The sequence below is a fragment of the Pieris brassicae genome, chromosome 5, assembly GCF_905147105.1.
Source record: "Pieris brassicae chromosome 5, ilPieBrab1.1, whole genome shotgun sequence".
NCBI lineage: Eukaryota > Metazoa > Arthropoda > Insecta > Lepidoptera > Pieridae > Pieris > Pieris brassicae.
The window spans coordinates 2,931,737-2,945,420 of record NC_059669.1 but is presented as its reverse complement, the minus strand read 5'-3'; the positions used below and the strand labels follow the sequence as shown (position 1 = coordinate 2,945,420).

Below are 13,684 nucleotides of genomic sequence, written 5' to 3'. Positions count from 1 at the left end.
CCGATAGATAATTATTTCTTGATTTTGTTAAATATTATGTAAAGCTGGTACATTTTGCATAACAATTTTGATATAAATAACAAAAAGTCTTTATTTCCCTTGACAGAACCAAAAATATATTGACAACATCGAAATCGGTTAGTCCGAAAACATTATTTAAAGTATGACAAAGTTTTGCTCTACAATAGTGTTCCCTCAGGCCGGCAATAGGTCTGACCCACGACAATTTGTAGGTGTTATTATGTATGACAGTTGGCCTCGTCTCAGTGCGCCGCGATTGACTACACGGGAGGCGTCACTCGTCACCCTGTTCGAAATTTAAAAAAATCCGTGCGTTTTTTAGTCTGTCACTGAAAATTGGCGGTAATACGCAGTCAACTGTCAATATTTTGTGAAATTGATATATTTTAAGTGATGTCTGATAATTGTGGTGATTTCTAGTTAAGTGTAATGTGTTGTTAAAATTGGTTTACACAGAGACATTGCACGGCGTCCCGAAAATGTGAGTTAATAACAAACATATAAAATAATAATATATTTAAAATTTAGTTTCTTTAAACGAATACCAAAAAATACCAATAAAAAAAACGATACATATATATCTCTCTAGTAAATAAATTTGCTACATATTTACAGATAATAACATGGTGAACAATGATCAATAGGGCAATGCTTTGCCACTTTAGCCTTGTCATACAGGAAGTATGCATTTTATCACTAAGAGTTGGAAATATCAAAGTTCGAATATAAATGAATAATCTTAATAGCAATTTCGATATCTCCTGTCGAATACACCAATGTGTTAACCCGAAATCATCTTGAAACGAAGCGGTTACTTGAGCCAATTTAGCAGCATTCACTGACCAGATACATGTGACCTGTCACATTCAAGACATCCCAAGTAACAAATACTAAATTAACCCAGCGGGCTAGTTCAACTTACACTGACCGAGGTTTAGCCAACGCGCCGTTGTGTGCGTCTACTGATTCTACGCTTCCGCTTTATACCCTATGCTGAAATTGAGCAATGAGTAAAACGTGCTTTAAAATGAAAGACAAAAGGCTCAATGTCAATTGAAGTACAATTTACTATGCGAGTGGAAGATATTTTAGGGAAATAACAGCGGGTTTTACGTTAGAAACTAGCTTTATTATATGCAGTTCTGATGAGTTCGATAGACTTATAATTATGCAACTAAATTTATGAAATTCTGACGTAATAATGCCACACCTATTAGGTGAAAGCTTGAAATTTCTTTTCAATTTTATTCACTTTAGCCTTTAACCCGTTAAATGTATATATCAGTACAAGTTGAATAATAATTTGAATACGTAGGTACAATACATCACGATATTATTTCGAATTTTAATTTATTACCGTCTCCACGACTTAAGAGTTGAGATTTTCGATTGCGGAGGTCCAAGATTTCATGTCTGTCAAAAAAATTGTTTCGGGTTAGTCGGCATAGAAGTCTGATAACCTACTGCGTGAAATATAAGGCAGATATACTATGGGACTTTTTCGGGACCGACCTTTGACGCTATCATAATTGCTCCACAGTTGGACAGTGCACAAAGACAATCTAGACTAAACTAAAAAAAGGAATTTCCTTTTAAAAAATAAAATGCACTACAAGTAATAAATAGAAATATTTCTTATTTGTATTCACTACTTTATTATCATGAGGATTAAATGTATTAAGTGTATCAGTCCGCTGGCTCTGCGACCCAAAATGTCTTGGCCGGAATATCTGCTGCAGCTGAAAGCCATCAATTGGCGGGAAGTCTAAAACGATAATAAATTTTTATACGTTTGCTACAAGTCTTGGTCTTAGAACCTGGTGCCAAGTCATAATAGTCGAGTTATTAGTATTTATCGTCTTGACTACCTTAATACAAGCGTAATTGTAAAGGGCTTTACGAAATACATTTTTTCTTATAGTATCAAATTTATTTCTAATACATAAATTTACAGTATTTACAGTTTCTTAACCCTCATAGTAATAATAAAAAATTGATAGATAAATAATTAAAACAAATTTAAATAGTTTGGTCCAAGTAACAGTGTACCTTTAATACTGGCGGCATTTCCTGGCTGTATCACACTCACTCCGCTGGCTTTCGATGCAAAAAGTGTCATGGCCTACGGAATGAGAATCTTCCAGTGCTCCCTGCACTGGAAGTCCTGACATTCTATCCAGCGATACCTAGGCCGACCTACTGGTCTCCGACCACTAGGCCAGCTCAGGTAAGCTCCCTGCGCTATGTTGCTATTTAAGTATTGCAAAATAATAAACCGATATTAGAAAACTATAAAGTATTAAAACTATATATACTTTATAGTTTTCTAATATCGGTTTCGGTTCGGCAAGAAAACAATTTTTAAGCATATTAATTTGCGTCGTTTATAAGCGAGTGGATAATTTTTGATTTCTCTCTAATTACAGATAAATGATATACATAGAGAAACATGAGCTTACGGCAGAGACGCGGCTTATACACCCTACTTACGTTAATGTTATATGGGATAGCTGATATTAATACAAGTCTCCCTGTCGATATAGCATCTGAAGAAAAAGGTGAATTTAAATAATTATATTAAAAACAAGCTGACCCGGCAAACATCGTTTTGTCCTCTATATTTCCAGGAAACATTTTTTTAGTTCAATAAAAATAACCTATATATATATTAAAAAATAGAGGTTGATCGTAGCGGGGTGACAATTAAGGGTTGTATGCATTTTTGTATGATGTATCATAAAAAAATACAAGTAAAAAAAGTTGTCCAAAAAAATAAAAAATATTTTTTTGGGGTGGACACCCCTTATCAGTTAGAGGGTTGAAAGATAGATAGTAGCCGATTCTCAGACTTACTAAATATACATTAAAAAAATCATAAGCATCGTTCAAGCCGTTTCAGAGGAGTATGGGAACGAACATTGTGACACAAGAATTATATATATAGATAGTATCTAAATTATAAATTCGTTAACTAAAAAATTAAACTAAAATCTGGCGCTATAATCGTATTACCTGTTTCGTGATCATCAACTTTTTAAGTCTAAGGTATGTAAGATTCGAGTGCCAAATACTCACATAGAAATTCCATTCGAAACCACTAGGCAAACATTTACATTTACAAATTTTAATTAAAATTTATTTATTAATTAATCCCTAAGCATTAAGTCTATGCCTAGTTAAGTTTTGTCTTTCAGATATAAAAATATTAACCTTAATTTGTATTGTTACATAGAGTTTATTTCTTTTTACAAGAATATAGTAAATAGAAAAAAGGATTATTGTTATTAAAACTTAATATAAAATAAGAAATAGATATATAGTTTTCGATTTCGTGGGATTTTTGTTGAGTAAGTAGATGCACTTTATAACTGCGACGTAAATTTGCTTTTAGTAAATTTCCTTGAAAATATTTGGTTTGGAAGGGCAAAGAGTCAGTAATAATGCTTTACAAATAATTGATAAAACAACAACATTATCTGTTCACGTCTTAAAAACAGTTAAAAGTTCAATTTGTTTCTTTAAGTAGATTAATTATTTTCAAATATAGTCGTTCTACAAACAACGCAAGGTCAAACATCAACATCGCCTGTCCCAACAACGACAATTACCACCACCTACGCAACAGCCATTCCGCCAGTGCCGCCCAGTAATAGAGATCGGTACCTGACCTTTGCGGAGTCCGGTCATCATCAGACCTTTATGTTCGCCAAGGATAACACATATATACAGTTGGATGGTGATATTATACAAAGATTTCAGTTAAGGTAATATTTTGTATTTGAAACGTTACGAAATTTTGATTAATGACTTTGACTCATTTATAAATGACATTGAATAAAAGATTTAGCCTAATAAAACGAAACTTTGGCAACTATTAGTAAGGTTGTTTCATGATTACTTAAAATTTTAAAAAATATTAAAAATTAACACAAAAATACAACTTTACCCAAACATTTATGAAGTATTGTCAGACATAGGGTCCTTCGAGAAAAGAGCGTACCAATTCTTAAAATGCCGACAACGCACTTCCGAGCTCTGGAATTGAGTGTCCATGGCGGTATCACTTAACATCAGGTGTGCCTCTTGTCCGTTTGCCCCTTGTTCCATAAATAAAGCTTTAAGTTGCAATCACCGACCCCAGCAGCACATTTTCAGTGGGTCCATACAGTATACTGTCTTTTACCCTCAGCTACAACAACTTAGTAATTAAAACTAAATATAACTAAAAATAAAAATTACAAAGAATAATAAAACAAAAAAATATAAGACATTGCAACTTAGACCCCAGCCCACTGGTGTTTTAAAAGGTATTTTGTGTTGGGTGAGTTTTACAATACAAACAATTTTAAAGTTATATCAGTTAATATTCTATGCTATGTCTAGGTATATAAATTGATTTGATGCTTACTAATGTGTAGAGAATTACAATTACTTATAAATGAACATTGGCTAGACAGGCAATATTTTGCTATTTTGAAAAAATCTTTTTAGTTATGAAAAAGTCTATATATATTTATAGTTAAATTAAATACATACCAGTCGTTTTCATGAAAATATTTTATGAACACTCGTTAGCCACAAAAAGGGATGGTCTAAACACTTTTCTGTACATGTGTGTTTAATCATTTGTCGTGAGGCAATTAGGTTAGCCGGACACAAGTGGTTTACAGGATAAGATAAACTGGATACTAATTATCCTTTCACTGCAGGTACCTTCAAAGTTGCATCCTTAATCACTGAACGTAATTATTATTATTTATTAATCATCAATTTGCAGATTATGTAGAGAAATATCATTTAAGTTTCGTACTAGACTTCCGCATGGTCTTTTGGTGTATCATAATGTTAAGAACCCAGTCTTCAAAATGCAACCATATGCTTTGTATGTCATAGTGGAAAAGGGAGAACTAAAAGGTAAACAAATACAGCTAAAATTTATAAACGCTTGTGTCACATAAATATAATAAACAATCGAACGACGGACTGATGTTGTCCTGCATGATATTTCAAGCGATTAGAATATTAAACAAAGTATGAAAGTATTAACAAAACCGACAAACAAAACAATTTGAAACTAATTCCTACTGTTATTTAAGTTAAAATTCATTTGACAAACAATTGTGACGATCGTATGAAGATTTCTTATTCGCACTATTTTTTCGATACAATATATAACTATAATACATATAACATATATATGCACCCACACACTCATTCAGTGTTGAAAAACACAGATTTTTTTGACTCAAATCTTACATATTATAATGAATTATTGTCAAATGAATGAACACATTTTTATTTATTTATATATATAACATGTAAACCTTTAAATAAAGATGACGAAATGGAATCTCGCGTATTGATTGGTTGTAACAAACGTTTTGACATGTGGAAGTTATAAGCTAATGTCATCTTAAGTCCTCGGGTGTCATTATTTTGACAGTTTACTATTCTGTTATACATATTATGTAAAATATATTTTCAGTGGTTCATGTGTTCGGAAAGCATCTCACTTCAGTGACAGTGGGAAGAGCTCTAAATAGGGACCAATGGCATAGTGTAGTTGTTACTATAGACGTGCACGGAGCAAGGCTTATAGCAAAAGTCGATCATATGAAGGAAGAGGTGTACTTGAAGGTAAATCTTTGACAGTTCCTTACAATCACAGCTTGTACAGCCAATTTTGGTCAGTTTCTTGGCAGTTCCACTCATCCGTTTGATTTGGGAACTTGTAGTCATTTATTGATTAGATATTTTAAATCTTCCTATTTTAATATTGACGTTCATAAGTGTACATACCAATATGATTAAATAACTTTTGATTTGAGTGTAATTTGTGTTTGTTAACAAGTTTTGCTCTCGTATAGAATTCAAAGTAAAGGCTTCTAATTTTAAATTAACAGCCGTACTTAGATTCGTATATTATCTGTAGTCGTAGTCTGTGTCGTATATTTAAAGATATGAGCTAATATCCGATTAAAAAAACATAATTGTTTTAATACAACAGAATATATCTCCATATCGATTAGTTATATGGTTGAATGAAGCATTTGTTTTTTTTTTGATATTTTTTCTTATAGGCCAGTAAGGTAGACTATATATTACAAAAAAAAATATTTTTTGTAATATATAGTTTTGGTTTTTCAAAGTCCGTAAAAAATTGCACCGCGGTTAGAAGGTGCGATCTCTTCGTTCGCAGATCGATCTGCAATATTTTAGTTTCTTATATAATTGAAATAAAACAATTAAAATAATATTTACAGGGACTCAGTTTCGACACGAACTATGGCATTACGGATAATCTTACGTCAGTGATTCTTATTGGAGGTAAAAATATATATAATTCTTGCTTTTTCCTCAATACAGTCACGAGTTTATGCTTATTGTTTATATTTTTGATTTTATCTGTAAAAGATAATTTTATATTTTATTTTTCCCTTTTCATTTACAATAATGACTTTATGTCTTTGTTTTTCATTTTGTGTATCTCTATTGGTCTTCCTTTGTTTCGTTTTCCTTCTGGACCAGTCCATACAGTTACTGTTTTAGACCATGTGTCATCTGTATAACAGGCTACATTGATGATTTAATGATAAATTGATTACATGTAATAACTAAAATATTTACATACATTGTACAAATCAAACGTCTTAGATGTTTCTTACATATATATATTTCTTCCGGTTAAACACTTATTTTCGATAATTTACTGTCATGTTAGCAATTGTTTACTAAGCACGTTTTAATGTACTATAACGCCATCTAGTGTGTAAATTTTCTTAAGATATAAATTAGTTAAGATACGAACCTCAGTTGACCACGACACTAAATGTGTACAAAGATACATACGCTTTAAAATTTTTACATATTATAAATAACTCTTGTATAATACGTATACAATAACAAAATTTAAAAAAGGTTGTGCTTAATTAGCCACATTGTATTTTGTGGCATCGCTGCAGTGCTATCATCACCACTTCGCCACCTGTTTGTTAAAAAACATAAAATTAAACAATTTCCATAGACAATATTCACCATACCATAAAAGTGCCAACCGCCATAATTTCCAGGTCTAAGCTCCGAAGAGAAGCTCCACGGAGTAAAGTACATAATAGAATCGTTCGTCGGTTGCATCAGCGATATGGTTTTAAGTTCTGGCAAAGCTGCCTCCGATCTCCTTCCAATTGTACCGTTAATTGCCACAAAACATGAAAACGTTAAGGAAGGCTGCATTAACAAGTGTAAAACTGTGCAAAATTTGTGCTTCGAAGGTTCTAGATGTATCAATGAATATAACGGATATAGGTGTGATTGCTTTGGGACGTTATATGAAGAGCAACTGTGCGATGTTTATAGTAAGTAATTGAATTATTATTTCGTTAGAAAAGGTGCTATTGAGAGTCTGTATAAAAGACGGCTTTTAAAGCGATTTAGAGTAAAATAGGTTGTAAATAATCTTTAATTTGGGAATAGTTTAAATATTGACTAATACGTCAGTCACGTGACACGATATGTGTTTAAGATAAAAACACGTAGAAATACATGTTTGTTTACGTGTTTACAAGCCTGGTACGTCACTGATTCGACGCCTATTAATGTTTAATCTGTATTTTTATCATCATCATGATCGGCCTCTTTATTTGGTAAATCTCAATTTCGCAGGCCTTAAAACTGAAAATGAAAATTCGTTATAATCGAATTTAAATTGATTCTAAGCACTATAATAATAAATTAATGGCGCTACAACCTTTTAGGTCTGGGCCTCAGATTTCTGTAACTGTTTCATGATCCTTTGTTAATCTAATAGGCAAGGTGATCAGCCTTTTGTGCCTGACACACGCCGTCGACTTTTTGGGTCAAAGGTCACGATTTTTCCTTCACCGTTCGAGCGAAAGTTAAATGCGCACATAGAAAGAAAGTCCATTGGTGCACAGCCGGGGATCAACCTCAGGGATGAGAGTTGCACGCTAAAGCCACTAGGCAAACACTGCTCTAATAAGCACTATGATAATAATTTATTCATGACAGGATTGATCTATCACTAGTCCTCGCAGTACGGAGACCCTGTTATAGGAACAAATTGAATTCTATAGAATCTTAATCCAATTTCTAAGACTAAAAATATTAAGATAATAATAAAAGTCATTTTTATTTTATGTTTGTAACCAACAATGTAGTGTAGTTGAGCAGTTATAACTGGACTTTCACTGTAATCATAACCGCAAATTAAACTAATGATATTTAAATATCGATAAGCCGGTAGATAAAGGTTGCGCAAAGTATTGCACTCGCGACAATATATCGAGTTACGTGCGCTACCGGGTATATGACACTTAAGATAATAAAGGAAAATATGAGTAATTCATTTAAAATTAAAGTAACATTCGGAATAATAATTTAATATATTACAAAGCGTTGGTCATTTAAAAATGATATTGTTCAGATTTCTATAAATGATTATTAGTAGACATATTTTCTGGCAAGTAATTTTTGAAAGAAAGAAGATAGCGAAAAGATTGGAAAATAGAAGCGAAGATGAGAGACAAATGGAAGAATTCAGAGGAGGCCTTAACTTTATCGGAGGTCATGCACTAATATTAAATCTACATACTTCGAGTACTGTAACTCGAATATACGCTACTTGTTGATCTTTGGGTTATTAAAATTGATTCACAATGTTTTCGTTGGTTTATTTAGAAATAAATGCACTGTCAATTGTTTGCCCAAGCTTTACCGAGTTAAATATGGAATTGAATTCATATAAAACAGATATTAATTAATGACGCAACGTATTGCAGCGGCGACAATATTGACATTACGTGGCTCCAGTTACGTGTCCTATCGGGTTTATGATTGGAAAGATCGCGTTCACTCCACGAACACGAGAGTCAGTCTGCATTTTAAGGTATTAATAAATTATGTAATTATATATTTCCTTGCCAATAGTCTGTTAAATGTCTTACTATACCTGTTAGCAGTGATATTCTTCTGTATAACATACAAAATTCATAGATTTTTAGCTTTGGCAACAAAACTTCCCTTAATACTTACTATTTACAGTGTGTTAACAAAAGTAATTTAACTAATTATTTTAATAAGTAATTTATAATTTATGTCAATGCAACGCGATAAAATTATATTTTCTATTACTGTTAGAATATTCTTGGTAAACAAACTATTTGAGTACCGCAACTGGCAAGTTGCAATTATTATGATTAGTTTCGCGTCCTCCTTCAAGCCACAGTGGCACGCACCTGTGATCTGTGACTTATAGTAATTATTCTTGGGTTATTATTAGTTATAATGGTATATTAAAAATACATAAAGAAATATTTACCATTTGATAAGGGCAAATGAACCTACGGGACGAATATAAAGGCAGTTACACCACCCCATGGACACATTTTAAATAATTGGCGGTTCTATACTTTGGATAGGTCTTTCCTAATGTAGGCATTATACGTGATTATTTATATAAATCTTTTTTAATTGAGTAGTATCAACATATTATGTTAATCTTAAATGTCTTACCCAATACCCTTATTGCGAGGATTGAAATTCCTTTACATAATGGCCATTTGGCTCGTAAACTAAAGATTTAGTATTTAACTTTATCAGTCTTAAATGTCAATTTCAATATCGCGGCCATTACCTTTCAGACCCGTTTCGATGATTCCGCCCTGTTTTACGCAAGCGGTCAAATCGACGATAAACATCATTACATCGCGCTATCAATACATCAGGAAAAGGTCGCTATACAAATTGACCTAGGCGATGGTCCAGTTGAAGATTATTTAGGTGAAAAAGTCAATAACAATAAATGGCATAATATAACCATTGTTGTACAGGAAAAAATTGTGTTTGCGTATCTAGATGATATTATTGCAACATATGAAATTCCGGGCGACGCTAAATTCGTTTGTATCGATCCAGAAATCTACATATGCGGCGGACCTGATTTGTATAAAATGAAAGGGTTAAAATCCTTTAACAACTTCGCTGGGAATCTCAAATATGTGTATTATAATGATGTTTCGATATTATATGAATTGAAACAGAATAATCCAAAAGTGCATTATATTGGGGTGTTAGATCCTCTCTTTGAGGAGATGGATGTCGAAGTGATACCTATAACGTATCCATTTGCAACGTCGCACATATGGTGGCCTATAAATACGACGTACAGCGTGAATTTAATATTTGACTTCAAGACTAGTAAGAACATGGCCGTTTTGGCGTATAGTCAGATTAATGGGCAGGGATATTTTGAGGTAAATTTAGATACCTTTGATATCATTTTTAGACTATAAGTAATATTTTTAAAATATAAGACATTCTTTAACATACAGGAATTTCTTGCACCTATAGAACCTAACAATTGACCGTCTCGTCAATATTAGTATATATGCACTAGAATGATTCGATTTCCCGGTAAAATAACATTTTGGTCAGTAGACGTAAAAAGCTGAACATCTACTTAACTGAGAATGTACTCGTATATAGAAGGAATATTTGGATACAGTCTTGCTTAATGCCACATAAAATAATCAGTGGCATAAAGCCTATACGTATAACCCTACTACGAGCGAATATATTGCGCACATAGAAAAGTCCTCTAATGATTCGAATTCCCGACTCTTAGAGTTGATGGTCGCAGGCTTAAGACACTTGATCACAAATCGGTATATATTAAAGTTAAATGTTTTATTATAAACTAAAATCAGGATAATAAAAATAAATTAGGGGCGTTCCAAGCTTCTCTGTGCCTCAGATTTCTGTACCTGTTTCATGATAACTTGTCAATCTAATCGACAAGTAGGTGATCAGCCTCCTGTGCCTGACACACGCCATAGACTTTTTGGGTCTAAGGTAAGCTGATTTCCTAACGATGTTTTCCTTCACTGTTCGAGCGAATGATAAATGCGCACATATAACGCACTCCAGTAGTGCATATGGGATCGAAACTACGACCTCAGCTATGAGAGTCGCACGCAAAAGCCACACAAAATGCTTTTTAAAACTAATAAATCATATGAATATCACACAATATTTTGTTTAATGTGAAATAATTTAAAAGGTCAGAATGGTGAAAGAAGAAATAAGATTCGAATTGGTACCAGATCTAGGTAAAAATGTGACCGTTTTGAAATCAGTGAAATTCAATGTCAGCAACGATTGGCACACCGTTGAACTTGATTATAGAAAAGGAAGAATCAAGTTAACCGTCGACCATCATAATAAACACGCGCAAATGTTTGGTAAGGAATTTATTTGATCTTTAACTTAATCATTTTAAAACGACACAAAGGCCCGAAAGTTATTTCATTATATTAACATTTCTCTTAGTTCCAATATAAAGCTATTCTTAAAAAAAATGTGTGCGTGTACAACTGTACACACGTAAGAAGTGAAACTTTTTTATGACCATATTTTTCAAAAAATGATCTACTATATGCAACTTTGCCGAAATTGGTTAAATAAAGTTAAATTAGATAAAGTTTAACAAAAGGCTTTTATTATCTTAGACATGAATACAATTATTTCAATTTACCTTATTACAACTAAGATTATTACAGAATTTCATTAATTGTAATATTACTATCATTGTTATCGTTATTATATATTTTTGTTATTAATGGCTTCGAATCACTTGGAATCAACCGTGGTAGGGACAAGAAAAAGATGGTCCGTAACGGAAAAATGTGACGTGTAACCGAAAAATGTGACGGTAATTTTTTTTACAACGCCGATTAAAAAGTTTCACTTCAAAAATCGATAGAAAAAAACGTTAATTGTTAATTTTAAACAAATTATCAATATTATACATTTAATCGATGAATAAAACAAGTGTTTAAAGGCACTGAGAATGGGTTAATTACATACATTATCAACTCTGAATATGACTTTGTATTAGTGTTATAATTTAATGTTTGAAATAATTTTGTTTTATATCACAGGTTTAGATTTCCAGCTACAAGATAAAGTGGTTATAGGTAGTGGATTGAAATCAGCTAATCTTGGACTAATTGGATGTATGAGGAATATTAAAATTAATGGACGCCTTATTGAACCGAGGTGAGTTGCGTAATTACAACTAACGTTTATTTATTTAATAAATATCATTATATACCCATATTTTAATATAGTAGAGTTAATATGTAGGAAGATATAAGATGTCTATAACATAAAAGTCACGAATTGTAATCATTCACACGACAACTTCTACTATGACCTGTACTCTGACACAAATAAAACAATTTCAGTATAAAGAAATGTTCAACAATTGTTACAACTTCTACTATGACCTGTACTCTGACACAAATAAAACAATTTCAGTATAAAGAAATGTTCAACAATTGTTAAGAACATATCTTAAGATAACTGTAGTATGACAGAATTTACATTGAAAAGGTTTAATACATAAAGTACCAATATGGAATTTAAGTTAAACATATTCCATAAAATTATGTTAGCGATAACGTTATTCCCGATACAATCTGGCACATTGACGTAGATAATTATAATTCAATATTGCTATAATTGCTGTGTGATCAAACAGAAATTTGATTAATCACCTAAATAAGTATCCCCCAAACTCGATAACGTGAATTTAAACGCAAATTTGTGTTAACACGTCGAATTTTAAGCCTCTTATGGGAATACTAATATCAATCGTAATTTGAAACGTGTTTCGAAATTATCTGGTTTATTTGAATATACCATTTTGTTTGACTGATTACTTCTCTGTATTTTTTAAACTAGATGTCTATCTCACTTATTTTGTAATAGACAAGATTTTTGTCTATTCATCTTATGTGTATATACAAGTTTTTGCGATATTTATGTGCGTTTAGGATTCTTTTTATATATAAAAACAAATACACTATCCTTACAGTACTAATACGACGATGTCGTACTAATTACGTAAGATACACAATATCGCTACTGTAAACTTACTCTGCGAACATATAAAGATAGTGATAGTATCGAAGACATCGTTCAGTAGGCCCAAAGTCATTGTTAACGGTCATCAATGACGATCAACTATGCTACAGACTGGTTCAGGTCCTTGGTATACCTTTATTAGAGTCAAAAATCATATATTCTGACAATAAACTCTGTGCCACTCTTTTTACTACTTTTACTTTCTACTCTTTAGACTCCCCAGATATCCCATTTAATGCCGAACCACCCGGTGCCTGCATTCCTCTTTTATTTTATTTGTAATTTCTCATTGCTGGATTATCCGTTGGCATACATTCTTCAGATACCTTCTGTGTTCTGGGTGAGCCAACTTGGGCAATGTAGTTTTTGTCATAGCCACGATTGTTTTCTGCTCTAATTAATCCCGGGATGCCGTATACGCCGGACAGGACAGTTGTTCAGTATGGTCATCGCAGTAGCGTGTTGACCAGGCCCGAGGTTAAAATCTGTGTAGGTACTGCGACAAAGGGCCATGACCTGTCTAGGTTTGGGTAAAAATCTGGATGAGTTTATAATGTAGGGTGTAAATAATATACGGTATTCATACACTCCATATAACTATTAAGATAACAGGCCTGAACGACCAAATTTAATTATCTATTATTCAAGGTGTCACAGACTAGGTAGTAAATCACGCCTACTAAATGTCAATTTTGTGAAGCAAAAAAGTGTATTAGAT

General features: G+C 32.5%; 1 protein-coding gene across 2 annotated transcripts in view; it reads left to right on the top strand.

Moving 5' to 3' along the window:
• The first annotated feature begins 307 nt into the window (after window positions 1-307).
• The window catches only part of LOC123710210 (contactin-associated protein-like 2), a 33,218-nt gene continuing 19,841 nt past the window's right edge, over window positions 308-13,684 (top strand). For both annotated transcript variants that reach the window (XM_045661976.1, XM_045661975.1), the window contains exons 1-11: window positions 308-502; window positions 2,448-2,579; window positions 3,569-3,785; window positions 4,799-4,935; window positions 5,507-5,658; window positions 6,285-6,348; window positions 7,092-7,376; window positions 8,820-8,926; window positions 9,681-10,292; window positions 11,099-11,279; window positions 11,979-12,096. In XM_045661976.1, coding sequence (XP_045517932.1) covers window positions 2,471-2,579; window positions 3,569-3,785; window positions 4,799-4,935; window positions 5,507-5,658; window positions 6,285-6,348; window positions 7,092-7,376; window positions 8,820-8,926; window positions 9,681-10,292; window positions 11,099-11,279; window positions 11,979-12,096 — 1,982 coding nt within the window. In that variant the 5' untranslated portion in view covers window positions 308-502; window positions 2,448-2,470. The remainder of the gene's footprint in view (window positions 503-2,447; window positions 2,580-3,568; window positions 3,786-4,798; window positions 4,936-5,506; window positions 5,659-6,284; window positions 6,349-7,091; window positions 7,377-8,819; window positions 8,927-9,680; window positions 10,293-11,098; window positions 11,280-11,978; window positions 12,097-13,684) is intronic.